This window comes from Contarinia nasturtii, unplaced genomic scaffold (genome assembly GCF_009176525.2).
Source record: "Contarinia nasturtii isolate CC-2019 unplaced genomic scaffold, AAFC_CNas_1.1 Cnas_scaffold_1037, whole genome shotgun sequence".
In the NCBI taxonomy this organism is placed as follows: Eukaryota; Metazoa; Arthropoda; class Insecta; order Diptera; family Cecidomyiidae; genus Contarinia; species Contarinia nasturtii.
In genome coordinates this window covers 8,716,600-8,729,180 of record NW_022198383.1, presented here as the reverse complement: position 1 = coordinate 8,729,180, position 12,581 = coordinate 8,716,600, and the positions used below count along the sequence as shown (strand labels likewise).

Here is a 12,581-nt window from a genome sequence, read left to right as displayed (position 1 = left end):
TTTGTGAGTTGCTGATGCACGTGTGCGCATGCAGCTAAACAATGTTAGACAGAAACATTGTTACAATACCGTTTTTAATACGATCATCATAAATTTTGGTTTTTTTTCTCCTTCAATCGTCGCTTGGTATTGCTGCTTGATTGAGATGCTTGTTGGTTTGGGATGTTGGTATCAAAAATTGTGTTCAATTTTACATTTCGCAACTATAGTTCTGGTGTAGTTTATGAATGTCGTAATCTGAGTGAATTACTTTTGCTTTTCCACTTGTTTTGCGGTAATATCAAATATATGTAATTTATTCAATTTTATCACCGAATCAGTGTCAGATAAATTTTCAGGCATCGACCATGTAGACATCAGCATGAAACTAATGAAAACATAGTATTATACAAGGAGAAGGGGAAAGAAAGAGAAAACTTTAACTTTTGCGATATCTGTATGCGATAAAATTTGTGGGATTTTAATAATTTATTGGATATTTGTGCATTGAATTAGCATTTCACCTGGCAACCGAACAATGGCAAAATTATTAGGCAAACATTCATTCAGTCATTTGGGAGTTTTGTGGTTATTATGTGCGAAATGTTAAAAGCCACTGACAAACACATCTTGAAAAGGGTTAGAGCTGATTGTTGTCGATCGGCAACTTGATTCATTTCTTTCGATACGATTGTATGCCATTAAATCGTTTTGATATTCCATGCAGAATTTCGATTCCAGTCTCATAGCAATCGATTTTACAGTACCCATCTCGAAGTTACCATCTCAGTGTGTGAACAAAAATAGAAAATGAATGAGACGCATTTCTCTTGCATACATTCTCAGTTATTGTGTCGCTTTGAAATTTGTAAATTAAATATAAAAATGCTATTGGTACAAATACAGATGAAACCGCAATTTAACAACGCGGGCGACAAAATCTCAAAATGTGGCTGCACAAGTGCATAATGCCAAATATACGTGTATGCAATGGATGTGTGTGTATACGGTGTACACCAACCTACGGCCAAATTATGTACATTGACTTAAACATATGTCGAGCAATCGTATTAGAGCCAAAAACGTATGAAAATAGAGTAAAATTGTTTGTGTCGATTGGAATAGAGCATCATTTCTGAATCTCATGACGCGTTCTAGCTTCTAAGTTCTAACACCAACAGAAGTGGCTTCTCACAGACCAAATCGGAAACGGTACAACTACACAATTCTCTCATTCTCTAACTCGGTCTCATTTCACATCGGCATTGAATGATGCAAATTATTTGTTCGGTGGCTTTAGTATCAACAACGTCAACTAGGTTTGTTGGTATGGCGGGCATATAAAAGCACTACATGCATTTTGCATTGAAGCCACCATTTGAATGACATCAACAGAAGGGAATATTCATTTTATGTACATATGTCTCTGTGTGTATACCGGAGAAAAGAAACTCATTAAATACCATAAAATCGAAATATAAATGGAATTCCATTGCATAGGCATCGGCTTATGTTTATATAATGTATGTGTGTTTGTGTGCTTTGGGTGTTTGCATACAATTGCTTTGGTGAGATAAAAAGTTCAACAAACACATATCCGGGATTTTGCAGCAAAAGCAGCTCGGTGTTTTCTTCTTCCACTTCTTCTCATTGCTGCCTTTGTACACGTTGAAAACACAGAAATTTAGCTCACACTTGCCGGGCTTTTCGTCGCTTAAAGGTTTTAGAACGTGAAAGTAAAATTAGTGATAAACTATTCACCTGCGTTTTTTTTTCCGTTCGTTCGTTCATTCCGCACATTTTCATCGTTCTCATTGCATGTGTTTACATCAAATTCACATATTTTCACGTATGCTGTTGTTTCTGCATCCACATTCATATCACGGCTTAAGATACAAACTCATAACGTTGTATACGTTTACAATGGATAAGTCTACTAGTAATGTAGACAAACAGAGATGCAAACAAAACACATGCAAAAAAAGTGTTGTTGCGTTTGTATGCGTATGCAAATCATCGATGTTTAAATAGCACCAAATCCGTTAACTTTGTCGGATGTGTCGTTTGCAGTGCACCTTCAACGAATACATAATGTATACAGTCACTTTTGCAATATCGAAAAGAATGAAGCACAAAAACAAAGCAACAAAATGATAGACATAACTTTCGAATGCATTCATGGAAGTGTGGAAAAATACAAAAATGGGTGAAATACATATTCTCGTTTGGCAAGCAATCGTCACATAAAAATAAACAAAAATATTCAAACAACGGAGATTGAAGTTGGATAACAAGGAAATTCATGTACAATATCAAAGGCACAACTAAAATCATCTTTCCATCGGATATAATTAAAATGTTATAACAAAGGCAAACTATATGCATACCTCCAAGGCCCACATGGATTAGCCTCAATTTGATTGAAAAAACCATACATTACAAACGAAACGACTTTTAATTACGATCAGTCCATGAATTCACACTTGTCAAGCATTGCGCCTACTTACAACAGAATCTCCTAGTATTCCTAGTAACTATACGCTAGGAGTGGCTACCAGCAAGCGCTCTCTTCGTGAGTGACGATTTCATGCTCTGATTACGATATGATTTCTCTAAGCGTTCGAATGCGTTGGAAAACGACGCAGAGCAATTTAATTGGCCCTACTTTTATTAAAAGTACGGACATCAATTGATAAAATGACATTTTCAATTCCATTTCTGTGTCCAATAGTATTATTTTCAATTATTGACTAATCTTCGGGTTGATTTTTTTACACTTGTCCTTACGAAAGTCCGAGAGAACTGCTGCAAGGTGGCATATTTTTGAAATTATTCCATTTTAATTAAATCCAATAAAGTTATTTCATTTGTCTGGATTATTCGAGTGAGTTCGACTTCCATAATGAACGTTCTTTATTAATAAACCTGTACATTATAAATTGCATCCTGTGTTGTTGTTGTTGTTTGTTTGGTAAAGTATCTTCGGGTTATGTGCTCCGATTATTTTGATTTATTAAAAGTTCTAATATTAAATTTCAAGGTAAAATAAAGATATAGAGAGATTTCTCTCTTGAATGTTATTCAACTGAGTTTTGAGTGGATGAAAATGATGCTGCTTTTCAGTTGAGTTTTGCCTTTGATATTTTCATAAATTCGAAAAACCGATATTTTGGATTTATTATTACTGGATTACGTCTAATTCTTGCAGCCAAATGAATATAATAAGATGAGCCAAAAGATGCTTGAAAACTGATTAAATTTTATTGAATTATTCAACGTTAAAATTTACGGTTGTGTTGTATCAGAGCAAAAGTGGCGAAAGAAGAAAGAAAGAAAAAAACATCCACAAATTAATTAAAGCACTCATGCTGAGCGTGCGACCAATTGAGAGTATTCTGTTTAAAAGTCAGTTTTCGGTATATGCTTTTAACCTTTTGTAGTTAAATGTTTGCACAAACGATATGCTAGACCCGATGAAAAGACCTGACTAAGAACCGACCAATGAACATACAGCCACAGTCATTGAAAATGACGTGATTACGGTGCACAATTTTCCTAAACGATAATACGTTCAAATTAAAATACCAAGCACACAAATACACATGCACACATAATAAATGGACAAAAATTAAATACACTACTACAACTGCTTTTGAAATTAATTCGTCGAAATTATGCAAAAGCATTTTTAACATGTTTATTAAATTTAAATTGCACAAGAGCATAAACGCAGACAACGTGATTCAAGACGGTAACTTATTTTAATTTAATTTACGTGAAGTACACACGTTTTGTCGCATTTTTATGCAAATTAGCGGTAAAAGAAAACAATTTTTCATTTGCTTTAATTATAGAATAATACTAGATTTATTTAAAACGATAATAACCTCCCTCTCTCGCGTGGAGAACGATGATTGGGCAAATATTTTTAAGTTGCAATATGATTATCTAAATCAAAAAGTTTTTCATAAACATAACCACAAAAGCGCTTATGTCTTCTGGTTTCTTTCCACGTTCAATTTTATAAAATGGAACATAGTTTTGATCCATACGTTAAAGCGCCCGTATTTGAATAATTTCCACCAAGTGTGCATAAATGTGGGATTGTAAAAGTTCCGTGTGTGCCATTCATTGTGACAACATGAATATGATCTCGACACTAGTCGAATGCGAACTAGATTAAAATCGGTGTACAGAAAATTTTCGAACATGAAATATATTTCATATATGAATTATAAGCACGAAAATATGCAACAACTAGTGTTTTCAGTTGCTAGAATCAGGCGAGATAGAGCATGAGACTGAACCGAAAAAATGGAATTTGTATGGAAGAAAAAAGTATGAAATTGATACGTCATATGGTTGTGTGTCAGTGCGCTACGTATAACCGGGTTTAGCATGTCAAAATATTTGAACATATCCACAGCATGGCAAATATGAATATGTAAATAAGAACATCGCAAACGGCACGGCAACTGAAACCCAAAAAACACGATGACTCAACATGAATAAAACGTTAAACTGTATTTACTCGAGAATTTTTTTTTTCGCCTCTCTATCTCTCTCGGATGTTGATGAAAAAAATGCACGCTAACATTGAAATTGTCTGTGTTTTTTTAAACTGAGATTTTTTTTGTTTGCAAATGAAATCCAGAGAAAGTGTAGTAGTACAGAGGAGATGCATATGTGAAAAGAAAACCACCGCACAAAGATAAAATTGATAAATAAACAAACAAAGCGAATTTTCTAGCGATCTCATTAAAACGATGAGTTTCGGCGTTGCTACGCTTTAACCATATTTGACTCGTCAACATTCTCGTTATTTAACATCAAATTGAAGATTCCATTCTTAATCCAATGCAATTCACATTTTTTGAAAAACTCGGGGAGATAAGAAGACAGAGAGAGAAGAAGACCCAAAGAGTTGTGCAAATTCACTTGAATTTCTACTGAAATACTTTTTTACTGTACACAAACGAACAATGGTTTTTCTTGTAAACACCGAAAATTAATATGTAATTTTGTGCACACATCAAAATTAAATTAATAAAATATTTTCGTCAAGCTTTTGTGTGTATGTAACTGAGTCGATGATATTCACGGTACTCTCATTGTACCGCAGTACATTAACAGCAACAGCATGTGATACACAGATTTTTTTTAAAATTAGCTTCGTCTAATTGAAACGCCAAACTTGACTTACACACATTATTTGTATTTGTTTCATGCTACTCTTTTAAACGCGCAACTCAATTTTTTTTCATTTAAATTGTTTACTTTGATCGACATTTTTTCCGTGAAATAGAAAATGGAGTCTGCGGTTTAACTTTGTGTGCGTGTAAATGCGTTTGCATTTAGCCTTGTGTAAAGAGGCATAATCAAGCAATATTTTCCACTCGAACAAAGTGAACCACTTTTTCGCTCTTCACATTTTAAATTCACTTGAAACACCAGATTTTGGATTTTTTTTTTGTTTTTGCTCTCATGCCACCAACTCCATACTTTTCTTGTATTGTTTTAATTGAATGAGAGGATTTCGCATGAATCACGCTGGATGAATAAATAAGAGAGCGAGAGAGAGAGAGAGAGAGAGAGAGAGAGAGCGAAAGCAGTTAAGTTGTTGTGTGCAATGGAATGGCATTGCACAGCCGCATAAATCCGTTAATGTGTTTTCGTTTACTTTGTACTAAATCCACTATAAAAGTACTTTTCGCAATTTTTTTCTGCGCTCACAAAATCTCTCGCACTCGGTCTATTACACGCGTGTTTGTCTTCTTTCTCTTTTCGCTCCTTTTGCTCACTGTTTCGTGTAATCAGTTGAATATGTCAAACATCATCGACGATGTGATTCGCATACCACATGATATGGGATTGTTGGTTTGTCGGGTTTTTATGCGTTTCGCATTTTCATTTTTATCGCACCGAGATTTCTTTATGATTATTTTTATTTCGTTGGATTTATATTATTTGGATTTTCTAGTTTTATTTTTGCTTCGTTTTTTCTTTTATTCATTCAACAAAATCAACACAGCAAATATAGAGCCCAAAAAATCTATTGCGTTGCAATGTAAATGCCATTCCAAACCAAATCCACTGCATAAATATGTGATCTTTATTGAAAAATGTATGCTGAATATGTGTGAAACGTTTGACTGATTAATGTTCTTCTTATATTCAAAGGAAGAAGGAAAGAAAAACTTTGCGATTGATCGCATAAAATACAATTTCGCAAATATATATATATTTTGCACATATTATTTTAATGAGGTGGTTGTACATTACACATGGAGTAAGCACATGCATCTGTTCATTTCACAAAACGGTTAATGGCTTGGAAAAGTTGTATATGAAAAGAAATAATATTTTAAAAAAACCTTGACTTGAAGGTGATGAACGGAAATGCATTGAAGTGCCGTTCGATTGAAATTGTGCACATTTCAATTTAATGGACTTCAAACGAAGATAAATAAATAAACTCCTTACTTTGATGCACACTTTCTACGTTTATTTCATTTCCTGTCCCTCTCTATTTATCTATCTCTCATCCTCTCCATTGCACTTCCCAAGAAGTGTAGCAGTTACATTTTTTCCGTGTGTATTTTTTTCGCTTTCGTGTGGCAGAAATTGAACTCATTAAATGGCAATATTGCAATTTTATGCAACAATTTTTCCATCTTTGATACACAATCTCCGCAATCAATATCGTAAAATACTCGCTACAAAGTTGATTAATTTTTTTAATGCGGTTTCTTTTCTTTTGCATTCCATTTCAGCGCCATTCAAACGCGATCTGGAATTGACTTGTAATGGCGTCAGTATATAAAAGTGCCTTTTATGCGATTTCGTATTGGTTTTAAAATGAGATGTTATGACTTTATGTATAGCGAATCAATGTCGGACGCATGAATGTGAATGTCTATCTAAATGCAGTGAAAGTAAATTTCTCTATAAATTGTTGAATAACCAATGCTTTGCTTCGATTTTTCTTTTTTCCAACCTCATTTCATCGGAAAACTGCTTTTTTTCTTACTTTGTTCAGGGCATTTTCCTCACGCCAAACGCACTTAACATTTTATTTTCTCTTTGTATGTGTATCGTGATGTTTCGTTTCTGTTTCGCCATTTTGCCTTGTGTGATGTGTTACATGGCCTGTCATAAAAATGCACACTGAAGTTTGAAAGCAATTTTAAAGCCGGAAACTTTCGTTAAAATATAATTTCCGTTAATTTACGATTTCGATGCAATTTGCGGATGTTGACGCAAGATGGCAAATGGTCTGTTGTTGAATGACGGTGAAAAGCTTCAAGTTTATTTACAGTTTAAGTGAAATATAGAGTGTATACATACATTTAAAATATTCGGCACTCTTTTAAAATACTCGTTCAATTTTGAGACGAACTAGCAGCGGTAGCACTTTTCTTTTTGGAAGATTGAAAATCGAAAGTGCTACTTGGTGAAACTTAAACAAAATATCCTATTTTTGGCGTAGCTACTTTTACCCCGTTTGATAGGGAACAATTAATGAACCGTGTTTTTTATGGTCATCAACACTTTCCTTTTTCTCATTCCGCTCTCTGATTAAGTTATCACATTAATTTTCGTGTCTATTTTTCTTTTTTTACACAGGCAACTTTTATCGCCCAATATACAACAAAAACATTATATGTCCAACGGATATGCCATGGAAGGTGGTCGACACGTAAGTATACAACAGCGAGAAAATAAAACAATGACGATGACAGCAAAATTAAATTCTTGCCGAAAAATCTAAATAAAGCGCGAACTCGCTTTTATTCAATTCGATAAGAGTGTTACGGCGTGGAATTAAAGTAATTTAAATTTTCGATTAAACTCATTGAGTTTGGCTTTGAAGTGCTGTTGTCTCAATACAGCAAATACGTGAAACGAATTAAAGTGAATTCACATCAAACCATTCGTAAAACGACCCACTGCAAACGAGTATACACGCTTGAATGGTGCACGATGATTTGAACGAATTTATTTGCATTTGAAAGCAATTAAATTTACACAACGAACATTTACCAATTTTGAGTTTTTGTTGTTTGTTCCCATGATGACACGATGGAAAACAACAATGACAATGACTACGAGGGCAACGACAATCAATTGTTTTCAAGTCGATTTTACGATGGTTCGAGTGTATTCGTTGTTATTCACGATTTTAAAATGAATTGTGCGAGATGGAGACAGAACGAATGAATAAAAAAAAATTAATTATTTGCCATTTTCAGGATATCGAACACTGTTATTATCATGGCACGGTTAAAGATTATCCTGGTGCTAGTGCTGCCTTTCACACCTGCAACGGAGTTAGCGGTGTTATTCACGTAGGAAATGAAACTTTTGTTATACATCCATTTTTCGGAGGTGATTTATCGGTAAGCAATTCGTTTGTTTTTCTTAACCATTATTTCCCCCCGTATTTATCCCCGCACAATTCAATTAATAACATGTATTTCCCTTGTATTTTCTAATTACACGAAAGCTTTTGATATATAAAATGAAATTGTTTTAGATTTGTTGTAAATTTTCCATCAAAATGGGTGCGTTCATGCTTGAGATGCCGACATCTATAAATATTAATGCTGATGCATCGGTTTGTTGAAAATGTCGAAGACGATATGTATTCCTTGAGATTTTCCATAAGCATAGATCTGCTACAAGAGTATATTTTCAATCATGAATAAAACCATGACGCAAATAGATTTGGTCAATTGTCACCTCTATCCGAGAAATTTACTGATGCATAACAGTGTTAAATAATACATAATATGTGTTCAATCAAGTCACAATACAATGGAAGTTTCATTCATTGAATTGGGTGAGACATTAATTAAATTCGAATTTGGTTGTAAGGCAACCGACAGACAAATGCAAAATCAGAGAAATCAAAACAAGCCATCTCTGATATGTGGTAAAATTTCACAAATTTCAATCACATCGACCACATTTCGCATCTAATCATATGCTTCGCATATTTTATATATATAAAATTTGTATCCACAATAGAGTCGAGAACATTTGATGCCCATCAAAATATTCGATCGTCATGTATATATGAAGGTAACATTCAACAATATTATTTAGAATGTATATCATAATGCCTTCATAAATGGAATCAATACGAAATTATATGATAATAATTAAATGGCATTCGACCAATTGATTTGTATGCCTTTGGGTTTTATTCATAGTTAGTACAACCGGACGGACGGAGATGCAACCATGTTTTGATTATGAAAATGGAACATGACACTTGAATTGCGTTTCATCGAATATTTATGAAGTTATTACATATATACGCATTGAGTGGATGCGGCCATCGTGTATGATCAATTTGGACATATGAATACTTGACAAAACAAAAAGTGGACTTTACCGACAATTCCATTAGACATGCTACATATTTAGGAATATTCGTGATGTGCCCAATATATTTGTGGTGCATCTCATTGGTTCCATAATTTTCGTTTTGTTTTGATTGCCGTATCGACTTCATTAAAAAATTATCAATCTAAAACCAGAAGCAATATACATTTTCTTCTCTTCGAATTCCAATTCCACAGGCGTCCGATTATTATATATAAGATGTGTGATGTGAAATCCATGTATGTATTCCCTTTCATCGCCACATAGAATAGTTTATCAAAAGAATGCAGCTCGGAAATAAATCTATTCCATTGCATAAATAAACAAAGGCATCATTATCTCATGGGTGTGGCTACAGCCTCAGCTTCATTTCATCTAGGGATTTGTAAAACTAGTGTAATTAATGTTGTATTCAGTTCCATATCAATGGCTTCCGATTCAGTTTAAATTATTAAATTGAACAGCAATATAAATATATAGAGTATAAAGCCAACCACAAAATAATAACCGAATATCTTGGATATTGATGTTGTGGTCAAAAGAAATGTAACTAAAATTGTCTGTGAATGGTGTACATTATGAAAAGCAATGGACCGATTGAATCATCTGTGTTTCTTTGGTTCAATTGATGCTTATCGGTTTTTGTCTCTCCAATATTACATTGAATAGACAACTAAAGCATACAAAAAGCCCTTGAGTGAGCTAATAATCTAAGTGATGCCGTAGAAAATGCGTTGCATTTCTCGATTGAAACCGATTTTGTAATGGAAATACTAATAATAAAGCGATTTTTGTCGTTGTTATCGTCGGTAGAAACGGTTACCGATGCTGCCATTTCAAAAACAAAACTCCATCTCACACTTTTGCAAGCAAACAAAACAACCAACGAAATGAATGCGAATGAGAATGGAATAGATAAAATTGTATTTTGTGGACTGAATTGAGGTAGATTATCGTCGATGGATTTGGCCTTTGAACGAAAGATTCGTTCATATTGACCGGACTTTTCTTTCGCTGTGTATTTCTTTCCGATATACAGTGAATCTAATTTTTTTTATAGACAAAATAACAAGCAAAGTAAGCAGAGAAACTCTCCACTAACATAGGATTCATATACGAATGGCGTGTGAGTGGAGTGTGTCATGCAAAATTTTGTCTACCAAAAATATTAGATTCACTGTATATATATTTTTTATTCTCCATCTCATCGTACGATTGCCATTATATTGCGTTGAAGCAATAAAAGATGTTGTTGTGCTTACACTGTTTTTCCAATTTTCATTGCGGTGCACATGTCAGGATTCGTTTGGTTCTTTATTCAATGAGACGATGTCCCATCACGTCGAACACAGCTCATGTCTTTTCGATCGAAACGATACTCACCAGGTATTAAGCATTTTCGATGACCATTCGGATAAAAGTCCTATAAATAACTTTGCTTAAATTCCATGAAACAACAGCCGATCCCAACACATAGGAAATACGAGAATGGATAGGAAAAATGAGAAAACGAAAAATGTAATGCTCTATTTTGATTTTGTTTTCTCTCTTTTCCCAGATCTGTTCATTTTGTAGTCAAGCATTGTGAAAATGTTTGCGTGGGTAATGTGACTTCTTTTATTCTTAAAGCAGGAAGGTCGACAACGGTATCAAGCTTTTATCAATGGAAAATCACCTTTTCCATTGAAATGGCATATTCTATTCCATCGTCGTCGTCACCGCCGCCGCCGCCAAATATGTGCAAACCGTTACTTTCTTCAATAGTTGAATACACACTTTTCATTCAGTGTCCCGTCCATAGATTTTAGATAACATAATTCTTTCATAGACAATTCATTTGATAGAAACCATTTCTTTAGACGTGATTCTCTCTCTCTCCCTCGTCGGTGTCGACAAAGGGAAATTGTCGGCGTCACAGATATACGATACTGTCGGCCAGCAAGTGTAAACCCATAATCGTGAAATCGATTTGAAAAAGACAAAACATAAAGCCAACACAATTATGGCTACAATGATGTGTGTATGTCTATTTGCTGAAATAAACGAAAACGACGGAAAATCCGTTTTGGTCGGTTGCAAAATTCTGTAAGTGCAATTCAGATGTTTTCAATTTTGGTGTTTCAAGTAATTGCAAAGTATCGACGAAATGCTTTTTTCTTCAAAAAAAAAAAAAAAAACAAAAGACTCATCTAACAAGAGATAGTTTCAATGAGTTTTCGATAAATTCTGGTAGAAATAAATCCTCATCCAAAGTCTGATTTAAATGAAGACAAAGCTGGACATAAGAATTCTTATGAAATCCCGTGCAGAGAATTCAGTCAGAAAATATTCTCAACAATTGATGCGATACGAACAAACCTCGGATCGTCAATTTCGAATTTCGATTACAGTCCTTTGTTGGGCATGTATTACATTTTTTGTTGTTGCTTTCAGGAAGAAGCAAATCGGCAAAAAAAAGCGATTTCGAAAAGGAAAAAAGAGAAATTGATTGGGTTCTTTTTTCCCGTAAACTATTTTATTTAGTTTTTTACAATCCACTCCCCTGTCTCTCGGTTCACCGTGAGACATGTATTTTACTTCGAAAAAGTTGCTTTTACACGTAAATAAGAATTGTGGATAGGTGTGTTTATCTCCGATTGGCCAGTCACACACGGTAAAATCATACGTTCACATTAATCGCATTCTGGGAATATAGGCGCGCTCCTGTAAAAGTTTCACTTCTTTCACAAGTCATGTGCTTGTATGAAAGAAGAATAGGAAGATATTTAAAAATGAAATTGATTTTAGGATATAAACTGGAAATTGATTGAATGAGTCAAATCAATTCGGCAGATGACACGACAGCAATACCAACAATAACATAAAAAATACTGAAAATTATAGCAGAGCAAACATAAAATGTTGAAATTTATTGAATAGAACATCATTCTGTATTCAAAACATCAAATATATTGCAAGGATGTGTATGGCTTTAAGAAGTACAAAAAAAAATCAAAATAAATGACGCAAAGCGCAAAAAATCTTCGACAAAAGGCCAATTTTAACTCGAAATAAAAAATATATGGGCATCTTTCAAATGTTCAATGATTTCGGACATTGCACGTTTTATCTTTTCATTCTTCACACTTTTTTTGTTGAAGCGAAGGGAGACAAAAAAGAAATTGTTGTCGCTACTTGTCGTCACACATTTGAATGGTAAAAAAATTGCGATG

At 34.0% G+C, this 12,581-nt stretch overlaps 1 protein-coding gene across 1 annotated transcript in view; it reads left to right on the top strand.

Annotated features, from left to right (window-relative positions):
* LOC116343748 (disintegrin and metalloproteinase domain-containing protein unc-71) overlaps positions 1-12,581 on the top strand; it is a 94,372-nt gene that overhangs the window by 47,807 nt on the left and 33,984 nt on the right. The window contains exons 4-5 of the mRNA XM_031771965.1: positions 7,606-7,678; positions 8,232-8,378. Coding sequence (XP_031627825.1) covers positions 7,606-7,678; positions 8,232-8,378 — 220 coding nt within the window. The remainder of the gene's footprint in view (positions 1-7,605; positions 7,679-8,231; positions 8,379-12,581) is intronic.